The 12,500-nt window shown below is 44.0% G+C and overlaps 1 protein-coding gene across 1 annotated transcript in view; it reads left to right on the top strand.

Annotated features, from left to right (window-relative positions):
* Positions 1–9,280, top strand: part of LOC138978288 (uncharacterized) — a 15,532-nt gene extending 6,252 nt beyond the window's left edge. Inside the window, exons 5-10 of the mRNA XM_070350966.1 lie at positions 273–496; positions 2,634–2,798; positions 5,599–5,768; positions 6,770–6,971; positions 7,581–7,966; positions 8,225–9,280. Coding sequence (XP_070207067.1) covers positions 273–496; positions 2,634–2,798; positions 5,599–5,768; positions 6,770–6,971; positions 7,581–7,966; positions 8,225–8,645 — 1,568 coding nt within the window. The 3' untranslated portion in view covers positions 8,646–9,280. The remainder of the gene's footprint in view (positions 1–272; positions 497–2,633; positions 2,799–5,598; positions 5,769–6,769; positions 6,972–7,580; positions 7,967–8,224) is intronic.
* Positions 9,281–12,500: the final 3,220 nt, after the last annotated feature.

Here is a 12,500-nt window from a genome sequence, read left to right as displayed (position 1 = left end):
AATTATGATTCATTCGGTTGTGGCTTCCCAACAAGCGGCCAAACATTCCATCAAGCTAAGTTCTTGTTACCAATGGTTTTTCTGTGCACTTAAAAGACCGTTGGGTCGATATATTTGTGATTGTAACGTATTGTTTTGTCAATAACAAACGTTCCGACAACTTACCTTTCTTGTTTTTTGATTCTGTACGTGATATGGTTTTCCCTATCAGTTTACATGATTAAGAAGATAAAGTCTAAAACTCTCTTTTTTTTATCGAATTAATCTTTGAGGTACAAACAAAGGCATCACCAAAGGGGAAGCAAGGCGTCTTTCCCTGGGGTGTGAGATGGCCTCCAACCCCCCGCTCATCTTCTGCGATGACCCAACCTCTGGACTGGACACCCGGGAAGCGACAGCAACGGTCAAGGTGCTACACAGGTTGGCCGAACGTCAGCACAGTGTCGTCTGCGTACTTCGGCAGCCCTCCTCGAACATATTCCCCTACTTCAATAAGGTTTGTCATGGATTTTCTTTTGATTCAGGGCCTACACAGAAACTAGGAGTAATACGTGTGTTAAGAAAAGAAGGAAAGAAAACAAAAAACTCAATGTTTTGAAAGAGGGAGCGAGGTTTTTGAACGACATGCTTCGCCAAATTACTTTGAAGCACTTCACACAGCAAATCAAGGCCAAAATAAAACCCATAACAGACATCAAGAAAGTTGCCGTCAAACTGTGTAGGTAACTAACTGGTACGAGAGGGCATGTTTGGGATCAACCGAAAGTAATACAGAAAGTAATAAGTAATAAGGAACAACATGAGAACAGAAAATAGGTAGAAAGGGGGAAGAAGAAGAAGAAGAATGAGGAGACATGGAGCGCCAATCTTTACGAAAAAAACTCATTTATTTTTTTGCTGATGTTTGTAATGGAAATTTGATACTCATCACTACTACTTTGTTCATATGCAAGGGTGCCATGGGCTCATGGGGAGTGCACAGCGCAGCGCGCCCTCGATTTACACTTTTAAATTCAAAGTGCACCCCCTCCACCCCCCCCTTACAAGCTAATGGGCGGTTCTTTCTTTCGGCTGGTAACTGGCGCCACCTCGCGGCAAGATCACACGAGAAAAAAAAACTTGCATTGGTCCCAAATAGGATATCGGTTTGGTAACAGTTCGTGTGTATGTCGTGCATTTTATTCGGTAAACAGACAATGGTCGGTTCTGGTGAGGTTATGCCCCTTCTTTCTTTCGGCTGGTAACTGGCGCCACCTCGCGGCAAGATCACAGGAGTTGTCTCGCGTTATCACCCCAGAAGCGCTGATTAATCCGCCCCTGAAATGTATCAACACAAATAATGGAGGTGCAAATTTTGACACCGCAGACACAACAGCATTGGTTATTACATTCTTGTCCATTTATGTATTGTAAGAATTCGCGCCAAAAGTAAATGTTAAATTTGCTGTGCCACAGATTAATGTACAGTGAAACATACAGATACCAAGTGTATTATGTAGAGGTTACACGCCGAGTCTCAGTGATTATTAAAAATAATGGTCGAAGTTAGCGGATCATGAAAAATGCGAGCTTTAGCGAGCTTTTTCATGACCGCGAACTGAGACCATTATTTTTTATAATCACTGAGACGAGGTGTGTAACCTCTTTATTCCTCCTTTCTTCAGTTATTCAAAGAAAAGAGGAGGTTTTTTGCGAAAGTTTGATCGAATCCTATTCACTCAACCAGTCAACCTGCGCAGGCGATCGATTAATGCGCGGTTGTATAGTTCCGTGCAAATCATTCCATTCTGTTAACACTTCTTGTCAGTTTTCCTATTTTGGACTAAAATCAAGTACACAGATAATCATGCTGTTATTCTGCTGTGGCGGCAAAGGCAGATATTGTGTGTTCTGTATATGTTTTGGTATCGCTTAGGATAATGTTCTTTCGTCAAATGGGACTAGCAGACGAACTTTTGCACCCGTGTTCCAACGTTAAAAACTGTATGAAGTTCAGTTTTCTGGGGAAAATAGTGTATGAAACCGCTTTATGTTGTTTAAATTGATGAGATGTGTGCATTTGGTTGCGTGTGATCTGTTTATTAAATGAAATATTGTTGAAAACTGACCGTCGGATTGCAGTCTGTTGTCGAAGAAACTGAGTGAAAAGAAGGGGAACTACTCTTGTCGCTAGACAAAGTATGAGTTACTTGCCTTGCGGGAAATTGCTTGTGATGAACGTTTGAGCACGGCAAATCTAGATTCAGAAAACAACCGAACTCATGGATTTTATATGAAGATTCATGTGTTCAGGCCTGTAGTTGTTAATTTAAATGCGGTATGTTTGTATTGTTTGCTCCAGAGATGTATACTTCGTACGTTAGAGCGTTCGGAACTTTTCAGTCGCAAAAAGTAGTACCGAAACAGAACGACTTCTCAACCCATTGCACTATCGAGGATTCAGGCTGTTGCTGGGTCGTTATTTGTTTGGTTGCTGGGTCATTATCGAAAAATAACTACCCCTACAAGTTTACAGAGGTAAAGAAGCAGAGGGGGGAATAAATAATGTTATTTTTTATCGATTATAAGGGCACGCTTAAGCGTCTTCCCAAAAGTTAAAAAAATAAATAAATAAATAAATAATGGACGTGCAGGTGCTGTTGCTGACCGCAGGGCGCGTGGCTTTCACGGGGACGTGTTCAGAGGCCCTGAGTTACTTCGGCAGCATGGGGGAGCCCTGCCCACAGTACTTCAACCCCGCTGACTTCTTCATCGAGACCCTCACCGTCTCCGGGCACCCCCGCTTCGTCAGGCTCAAGGTATTGGCTCCAGCATTGTGAAGATGCATTTGGAGAGCAGGGTTGAAAACCGCCTCCGTAAATCTAGAATTCCAGATTTTTTGGAGAGTAGGTTTGAAAACCCCCTCCAGAAATTTAGATTTCCAGATTTCTTGGAGAGCAGGGTTGAAAACCGCCTCCGGAAATCTAGAATTCCAGATTTCTTGGAGAGCAGGGTTGAAAACCCCTTACGGAAATTTAGAATGCAACTTTTTTGGAGAGCAGGGTTGAACCCCACCTCCGCAAAATCTAGAATTCCAGATTTCTTGGAGAGCAGGGTTAAAAACCGCCTCCGGAAATCTAGAATTCCAGATTTCTTGGAGAGCAGGGTTGAAACATACCTCCGGAAATTTAGAATTCCAGATTTCTTGGAGAGCAGGGTTAAAAACCGCCTTCGGAAATCTAGAATTCCAGATTTCTTGAAGAGCAGGGTTGAAACATACCTCCGGAAATTTAGAATTCCAGATTTCTTGGAGAGCAGGGAAAAAAAAAACTACGGAAATTTAGACTTCACAATTTTTGAGTCACTTGAGAAAAAGTGACTCTATGTAATCGGTCAGTGTTAGTCTGTCCGGCCGGCCGTCCGGCCGGCCGTCCGGCCGGCCGGCCGTAGACACCACCTTAACGTTGGACTTTTCTCGGAAACTATCAAAGCGATCCGGCTCATATTTTGTTTAGTCGTGACCTCCAATGACCTCTACACTTTAACGATGGTTTCGTTGACCTTTGACCTTTTTCAAGGTCACAGGTCAGCGTCAAAGGAAAAATTAGACATTTTATATCTTTGACAAAGTTCATCGGATGTGATTGAAACTTTGTAGGATTATTCTTTACATCAAAGTATTTACATCTGTAGCCTTTTACGAACGTTATCAGAAAAACAAGGGAGATAACTAGCCTTTTCTGTTCGGCAACACACAACTTAACGTTGGGCTTTTCTCGGAAACTATAAAAGTGACCGGGCTCAAATTTTATGTGAACGTGACTCCCAGTGACCTCTCCACTTTGACGTCTGCTTTGGTGACCTTTGACCTTTTTCAAGGTCACAGGTATGTCTTGAAGGAAAAAAATTGAAATGTCATATCTCTGAAACTATTCATCGGATTTGATTCAAACTTTATAGGATTATTCTTTACATCAAATTATTTACATCTGTATTGTGTTGTGAATAGCAATTTCTTCCTGTCCATCTGATGCCTCATATAATATTCAGAACTGCGAAAGTGACTCGATCGAGCGTTTGCTCTTCTTGTTTAAGAGCAAGGTCGAACCCCGCCTCTGTAAAATCTAGAATTCCAGATTTTTTAGAGAGCTGGGTTGAATACCGCCTCCGGAAATCTAGAATTCCAGATTTCTTGGAAAGCAGGGTTGAAAATAACCTCCGGAAATCTAAAATTCCAGATTTCTTGGAGAGCGGGGTTGAAAACCACCTCCGGAAATCTAGAATTCCAGATTTTTTGGAGATCAGGGTTGCAAACCCTCTCCAGAAATGTAGAATTCCAGATTATTTGGAGAGCAGGGTTGAAAACCGTCTCCGGAAATTTAGAATTCCAGATTATTTGGAGATCAGGGTGGAAAAACCCCTCCGGAAATTCAGAATTCCAGATTTTTTGGAGAGCAGGGTTGAAAACCGCCTCCGGAAATCTAGAATTCCAGATGTTTTCGAGAGCAGGTTTGAAAATCCTCATTGGAAATCTAGAACTCCAGGTTTTTTTTAAAGCATTTTCTGGGATTGTTGCGGCCCCAGAGTATGTCAAGAATCCCTGAAGTGCTTTGACTTTACGGGGTCTTTGCCTCTTGGACCCCTACTTTTCTCTCTCCAGATTTGTTCATTTTTCACAACTTTCATCCTTTAGATATATTGTTTTCAGTATTATAACAAACACCGCAACGTTCTTGCTGCTGCAGCTCATGGTGGTGGTGATGCATTAGGGGTTGGGTCTTTCGGATATCATATAGCAAAACCTTCTTCTCCACACAGACAGAGATGGCTCACCACAGCTTCTAGCATACCCTTCATTAGGGGTTGGGTCTTTCGGATATCATAGCAAAACCTTCTTCTCCACACAGGCAGAGATGGCTCACCAAAGCTTCTAGCATACCCTGCATTAGGGGTTGGGTCTTTCGGATATCATAGCAAAACCTTCTTCTCCACACAGGCAGAGATAGCTCACCACAGCTTCTAGCATACCCTTCATTAGGGGTTGGGTCTTTCGGATATCATAGCAAAACCTTCTTCTCCACACAGGCAGAGATAGCTCACCACAGCTTCTAGCATACCCTTCATTAGGGGTTGGGTCTTTCGGATATCATAGCAAAACCTTCTTCTCCACACAGGCAGAGATGGCTCACCAAAGCTTCTAGCATACCCTGCATTAGGGGTTGGGTCTTTCGGATATCATAGCAAAACCTTCTTCTCCACACAGGCAGAGATGGCTCACCACAGCTTCTAGCATACCCTTCATTAGGGGTTGGGTCTTTCGGATATCATAGCAAAACCTTCTTCTCCACACAGGCAGAGATGGCTCACCAAAGCTTCTAGCATACCCTGCATTAGGGGTTGGGTCTTTCGGATATCATAGCAAAACCTTCTTCTCCACACAGGCAGAAATGGCTCACCAAAGCTTCTAGCATACCCTTCATTAGGGGTTGGGTCTTTCGGATATCATAGCAAAACCTTCTTCTCCACACAGGCAGAGATGGCTCACCACAGCTTCTAGCATACCCTTCATTAGGGGTTGGGTCTTTCGGATATCATAGCAAAACCTTCTTCTCCACACAGGCAGAAATGGCTCACCAAAGCTTCCAGTACACCGTGCAGGCCAAAGATATCAGGGATGAGATCGACAACCTCAAACGCTCCAACTTCATAGACACTGTCATCTTGCTTCCCTTCAGTGCGCCACGTCGCGTGGTTCCTTGGTTACTTCAGTTCCATGTCAACTTTTGGAGGTTTGTGACTTTGGAGACGCCCGCCCCCCGGACAATCTTGATAAAAATCAAGGAAAATGGAGCAATCTGGTGCAATCTGAGCCTTTAGTATTTCTTTGTTTCGAATTTGTTGTTGTTATCAACAAAAAAATCTCTTTTTTTCTTTTTTTTTTAGGTGGGGGGGGGGGGGTGTTCCGGAGTCAGTGGCGTATTAGCAGTAAATTTCCCTAATTAGCCAATGCTACTACTGAGGACGCGCAATGAATGAAACCCGAGTGCACGTGAGATAATTGCAGCCCACGAACGCAGACGAAGAGGAAGAAAATAGCAAAAACGGCGTAAAGCGTCAATTTAGTTATTGCATGCATTGTGCTGCCACAGATGTCGGATATCTCTACTGAGCGAGGCGACCAAGATCAAAGTGGGGCTATTGAGCGTGCGTAAGTCCAATGATCACGTCACTTGCATGCATTGTGCTGCAACAGGTGCTGGATATCCCTATTGCGCAAGGCGACCAAGATCAAAGTGGAGCTATTGAGCGTGCGTAAGTCCAATGATTACGTCACTTGCATGCATTGTGCTGCAACAAGTGCTGGATATCCCTAATGCGCAAGGCGACCAAGATCACAGTGGGGCTATTGAGCGTGCGTAAGCCCAATGATCATGTCACTTGCATGCATTGTGCTGCCACAGATGTCGGATATCTCTACTGCGCGAGACGACCAAGATCAAAGTGGGGCTATTGAGAGTGCGTAAGTCCAATGATCACGTCACTTGCATGCATTGTGCTGCAACGTTAACAGGTGCTGGATATCCCTACTGCGCAAGGCGACCAAGATCAAAGTGGAGCTATTGAGCGTGCGTAAGTCCAATGATTACGTCACTTGCATGCATTGTGCTGCAACAAGTGCTGGATATTCCTAATGCGCAAGGCGACCAAGATCACAGTGGGGCTATTGAGCGAGCTGAATGTGATTCTGAGTCCAATGATCACGTCACTTGCATGTATTGTGCTCTCACAGGTGTTACATAACCCTAATGCGCGAGGCGACCAAGATCAGAGTGGGGTCGATGGGTGTGCTGATGCTGAGCCTGATGATCGGGGGCACGTTCTACAGGCTGGACAAGAATGGGGACGGTGTGGTGACAGACTACGACCAGCACGATGTCCTCGGCGTCAACGGAGCTCTCTTCACCATCTGCACTGTGTCGGGGCTGTTCCAGGTACCAATGGCAAACTCTGTTCTTTGCTAGTTGGTTAGCAATTGGAGGATACTTGCATGGTGCGGGTACGTGTGTATGAAATATTTCATTATGGTGCCATCACCGATCAGTGTGAGTAACAAAAATAGAAGAAACTTAAGCGTGTTTGTCCGTACCGTGCATCTCACTAGCTCACAATTAAGCTCGGATGTGTGTGTGTGTGTGTGTGTGTGTGTGTGTGTGTGTGTGTGTGTGTGTGTGTGTGTGTGTGTGTGTGTGTGTGTGTGTGTGTGTACGCGCGCGCACGCACACATGTTTTTACATAAGTGAGTGAGATAAGCAAGCGATTTAGAGAGCAAGCGCAGAGTGAATAACAACAAACAACACAATTAAGCTCGGATTTGTGTGTGTGTGTGTGTGTGTGTGTGTGTGTGTGTGTGTGTGTGTGTGTGTGTGTGCGTGTGTGTGTGTGTGTGTGTGTGTACGCGCGCGCACGCACACATGTTTTTGCATAAGTGAGTGAGATAAGCAAGCGATATAGAGAGCAAGCGCAGAGTGAATAACAACAAACAAGACACTCATTTTCTCTCGTCAACAACACTTACCTCATAACCAAACCTTCTCCCGCAGTGCTACTACGTGCTCAACCTTCTACCACATTGGATCCCCATCCTTCTCCAAGACTTCCAGATCCGTCTCTACCGTGTCGACGCTTTCTACCTCGCCTTGAGCCTAGCAGAACTCCCCCTGCACTCAATCCTCCCCTTCCTCTTCGTCAGCGTAAACTACTGGATGGTCGGACTCCGCGACGATGTTGGAGGCTTTTTCGTGGCTGTGGCGGTGGTGACGTTGAGTGCCAACGTGTCAGCCAGCTTCGGGCACATGTTGTTGATGTACGCCGGTGGGGATCGCAGTGTGGCGGAGGTGTGGGCTGCAGGGACCTTGACGTGGTTGGTGTTGGTGTCGGGGTTTTTGGTCAACGCGGCGAGTGTCCCCCATCGGGTGTCTTGGTTGAGGTGAGCAGGGGCGGATCAGTTAGTTTGGGAGGAAGGGGGGGTGTGCACTCAAAAGTTAAAAGTGTAAATGAAGGGCGCCCCGAGACTGTTAAGAGGTCCATGGCCATTTTTTCTGTCTGCTCTGTTGTCTATGTCCGTCAGTGTGTGTGTCTGTGAATTTTTCTGTCTCAATGTGTGTTTGTGTTTTTGTGCTTTTTACTTTACATTTAAGAACCTCGGAAACTACAACAAAACACACAAATCACCTACATTCCACAGGTACATCTCGTGGTTCTGGCACAGCCAAGAACTGCTCATGGTCAACCAATGGAGATCTATCGATCATATCCACTGTCCTGACTCAACAGACCATAACATCACAACGGAGATCAACAGTACTACGTTGTTCCACAACACCGGTGATCTTAATATGAGCACTACGATCAGCTTTGGGACAACGTCGAGCATCGACACATCACTATACGACGACACTACGATGAACATTAGCGCAGCGTTGGACAATGATACTACGGAGATTTGGTGCATGTTTTCTGACGGGTCTGACATCCTCCAGCAGTTTGGTTTTAGCAGTGAAGACAGAGTATTCCATTTTCTGATTCTAGTGTTGCTTTGGGTTGGTTTTCGCCTTTCCGCATTTCTGTTTCTTTCCAGGTTGGCGAAAAAAGCTGCACAATTTTGAGTCTCTTGTTTATTGTGTGTAAGGCAGGCTGATGCCGATCATATTGAAAATTCTTGTTCTGGCTACTGTTGCAGCTAAGGCACACACACAAAAATAATCTGTTTACGGTATCCCGACCGACCGTATTTTTTCGCGCGACCCTAAACTTTTTTTTGGCATTTGGGGGAAGAAAAAATTTTTAAAAAAAATCCCGACCTACCGACCCTATTTTTTTGGCCTATGTTACCGTAAACAGACTTTTTTTTTGCCTAAGAAAGACACGATAGCTAGGCTACTTTGAAAGAAAACGTAGCCTACTCGTGTTGTGTATTTGTCTCTGCTTGAAATGCTGTTCTCCTTGCGTGCACTATGCGTAAAAGAACAATGCTTCCTGCGACCTATTTTAGACATCAGAATTATAGTTGTCTTGAAATAAAATATTTCAATACAACTTTGACTTTGCAAACTGATTGCATTTGGCTTTTATGAACACTAATTAATTACTGAAAAAACCCAGAACATGGCCGATGTCAAAATGTATAACTATGGTGGCTAGCACACACACGAAACACTGCCGGACAGTGTTGACAGAGAAAGATGCTGACCCAGTTTAAGCTGCCAGTGAAAATCAGCAAAATTAAATGTATATAAATTAAGGATTTATGAATCTCCTGCGTGGTTTATCATGTCTGAGTGTTTGAGTGCCTCTTTGTATCCTCTCTAACCCTCTGTCAGTCTGTTTGTCTGTCTGTCGGTCGGTCTGTCTGTATATCGGGCTGTCTGTCAGTATGTCCGTCTCTTTGTCTGTCTTTATTCTTTTAACTGTAATATGATCGTTTGCTTCTGCTTGTTTTTCAACGCAAAGTAAGGGTTGCTTTCTGTATAACATTTTTATGCGAAACTTGTCATATTCTGTATATATATACACTCCTTATGATGCAAAACCACGATGATACACGTCCATGTTATTAAGTCACTAGAAGCGACGCATTAAAGAGTTTGTACAATCAGCGTATTTAACGTTCGAAAATATGGAACAAATGAGAATTAACTACGTCGTCATCGTCTACATAAATACAGAGACATACACTTCTTTCTATGTCTCTGATAGATCCTGGTCATCAACAATACTTGCATGCCGACAGAGTCCCATATTATGTTGTTATTGTTCCAGCGATGTCAAAGCTGGGTTTCTTGTGGATGTCCGTAGTCATGACGACAAGGTCAAAAGTTGAAGCATGAAATGTCCACACTGACAGATCGTTGCGTCAAAGTTCTCATCACAGTGACAGTGACTGCTGGGAAACCCAGCAATCCCAAGGTTACATTTGATTTTGTTGTGGATGTCCGTAATGATAATGAGGAGGTCAAAAAGTGAAGGTTAAAATATACCCACACTTCTTAGCTGCAAAGATCACACTACACTTGTAATAAGTGCAAACAGGGAAACCAAGCGGAGAAATCACAAGGTCACACACATTTTCAACAAACACGCTCTTAAAGGCACAGTACGCCTCCCGTACCATCACAGATACTGTCAGGCTTTTACACACAGTACAAACACCCTTCCATTTGAACGCTCACAGAACGGGAACATCCCAGGTGCCCTACGTAAAGAGCGAGCAATTTTCAAAGAATTAATTTTGCGGATTGTTTCCTCTCAAAATCGGACCGTGGTGCGTTTTGGCGCTAGACCTAACTTTTAAAATCTAAATAATAAATTGACAGCTTGTTACACAAACATTATTAAATCATAAAATAATTATTTTTTCATCAAGACAAGATCAGTACAATTCGAAGTTTTGAAAGTTTGAAAAAAGAAAAGCCCGGAAGCAGGGTCACGAAAGGTCGTGGTTCTCGTACCAGACGACGGTTTATGCCTATCGCCAGTTCCTCTGAACATTCAAAAGCCATCGCTAGAGTTCTTGTGAATAATAGCCGTTAGTTTCGTATAGATTCAGAGGTACATAATAACTTGCTATTGCAGATAAGCTTACAGCGAGTCGCATTCAAATTACAAACTGACGACTACATTGTGAAAAAAAGAAACTGGATCACAAGGGTTCACGATGGCTCAGGGGTAAGATAAACCACGCAAAAATGAATTCTTTGAAAATTGCTCGCTCTTTACGGAGGGCACCTAGGATGTTCTCAAGCGGTGAGTGTTTAAATGAAAGGGTGTTTGTACTGTGTGTAAAAGCCTGACAGTATCTGTGATGGTTTACGGGAGGCTTACTGTGCCTTTAAGTATACTCGCTCGTGAATGCTTGGAAACCTAGCAACCAGACGGTTACATTTGATTTTGTTGTGGATGTCCGTAGCCATAATGAGGAGGTCAAAAGGTGAGGTTAAAATACCCACACTTCTTCACACGACACTGGCAGTGAGTGGAAACAGGGAAACCACGCAGGGAAATCACAAGGTCACACACATTTTCAATAAACACGTTCTGCAGTATACACGCTCGTCGCCTCCTGCTTGGACTCTTTGGTCAAATCGGCCTTTCTCACGGACAGTGTTGCCGTGGTTTCCATTGTCCCCGTCAATTGATTTTCTTGTCGCCTGCTGAAAAGTCACTTCCCGTATGCGGATAACCCTTTCACTTCCGGTACCAGACTGGTTGCTATCGGTGCATGTTTGTGATTTCATGTAACCCGGTGGCTGCCCTCTTGTGTTTATTCTGATGCAGACAGAGCGAGGTTGTAGCCTTCGAAGCCGTCGTTCCAATCAGCATTCATCCTGTGCTGTGTGACTTACTGGCTTAAACTACGAAGACCTGATAAGGATGAGATGCAAACTCAGATTTTAACTGTAGTCTGATACACTCCGACTTTTCCCCCAGGACTTACTTCGATACCTATGTTTACCAGTGTTTCTTGATTACGATGTCTATGTTCATTGCACGAAAGAAAACAAAACACACACAAAAACAAAATATTAACACACACACACACACATACACACACACACACACACACGCGCGCGCGCACAGACACACACACGCACGCACACACACACACCACTGACACACACACACACACACACACACACACACACACACACACACAGACACACACACAAAACAGCAACAAAAACAAAACGAGAGGATAAACTAACCCGAAGAATCGAATTTAGCAACTAACGTATTGAATAGTATTTTACTTTAGTTTAAAAACCGTTAGTTAGTGTCAGTGTGTGTGTGTGTGTGTGTGTGTGTGTGTGTGTGTGTGTGTGTGTGTGTGTGTGTGTATGTGTTTGTGTGTGTAAATGTGTATGTTTGTGTGCGTGTGTGTGTGTGTGGGTGTGTGTGTGTTTGCGTGTATGTATGTGTGGTGAAGTTCTACTCGGCTGGACTGATACAATGACTCGTTCAGAACTACTGCACCTTATTTCATCCAGTGGACTTTGACCAGCTCGGTTGGTAGAAACTGTACTATCTACACCATATATTAACTTTTCGTCCTCTGATCATCAGTCATCAGAAAATGCTACGGGAGCGGAGTCGTGCATACATCGTTCGAGATATCTTTAAAAGTTCCTTGCACTTTCCAGCCACACCCCTCTGTGTTCCATGTCCATTTCATTTCGCCGTTAAACCGAAACCCTCCCGAGCAAATAGTAATTGCCACACGATCGTCCGAGCACAGTACTGTAAGTCTTATCTGAACCGCATTGCTTACAGAGCAAGGGGCAACGTACTGCTATTCTTTTGTTACTATATGGCGTTGCTAAGCAACAAGACAGGATTCTTGACCGTCTTTTCGTCAAGCTTTGCAGATAGAACCGGAAGACTGAATCAGAAGTTATTTCCCTTCAATGAGTTATTTCCCTTCGCACAAAAGAGGTCGTTTCGGCAGAGTGCAAATGAGCAAGCTG

The sequence above is a fragment of the Littorina saxatilis genome, linkage group LG10, assembly GCF_037325665.1.
Source record: "Littorina saxatilis isolate snail1 linkage group LG10, US_GU_Lsax_2.0, whole genome shotgun sequence".
NCBI lineage: Eukaryota > Metazoa > Mollusca > Gastropoda > Littorinimorpha > Littorinidae > Littorina > Littorina saxatilis.
The sequence above is the reverse complement of the archived record's forward strand: the minus strand, read 5'-3'. Positions and strand labels throughout refer to the sequence as shown.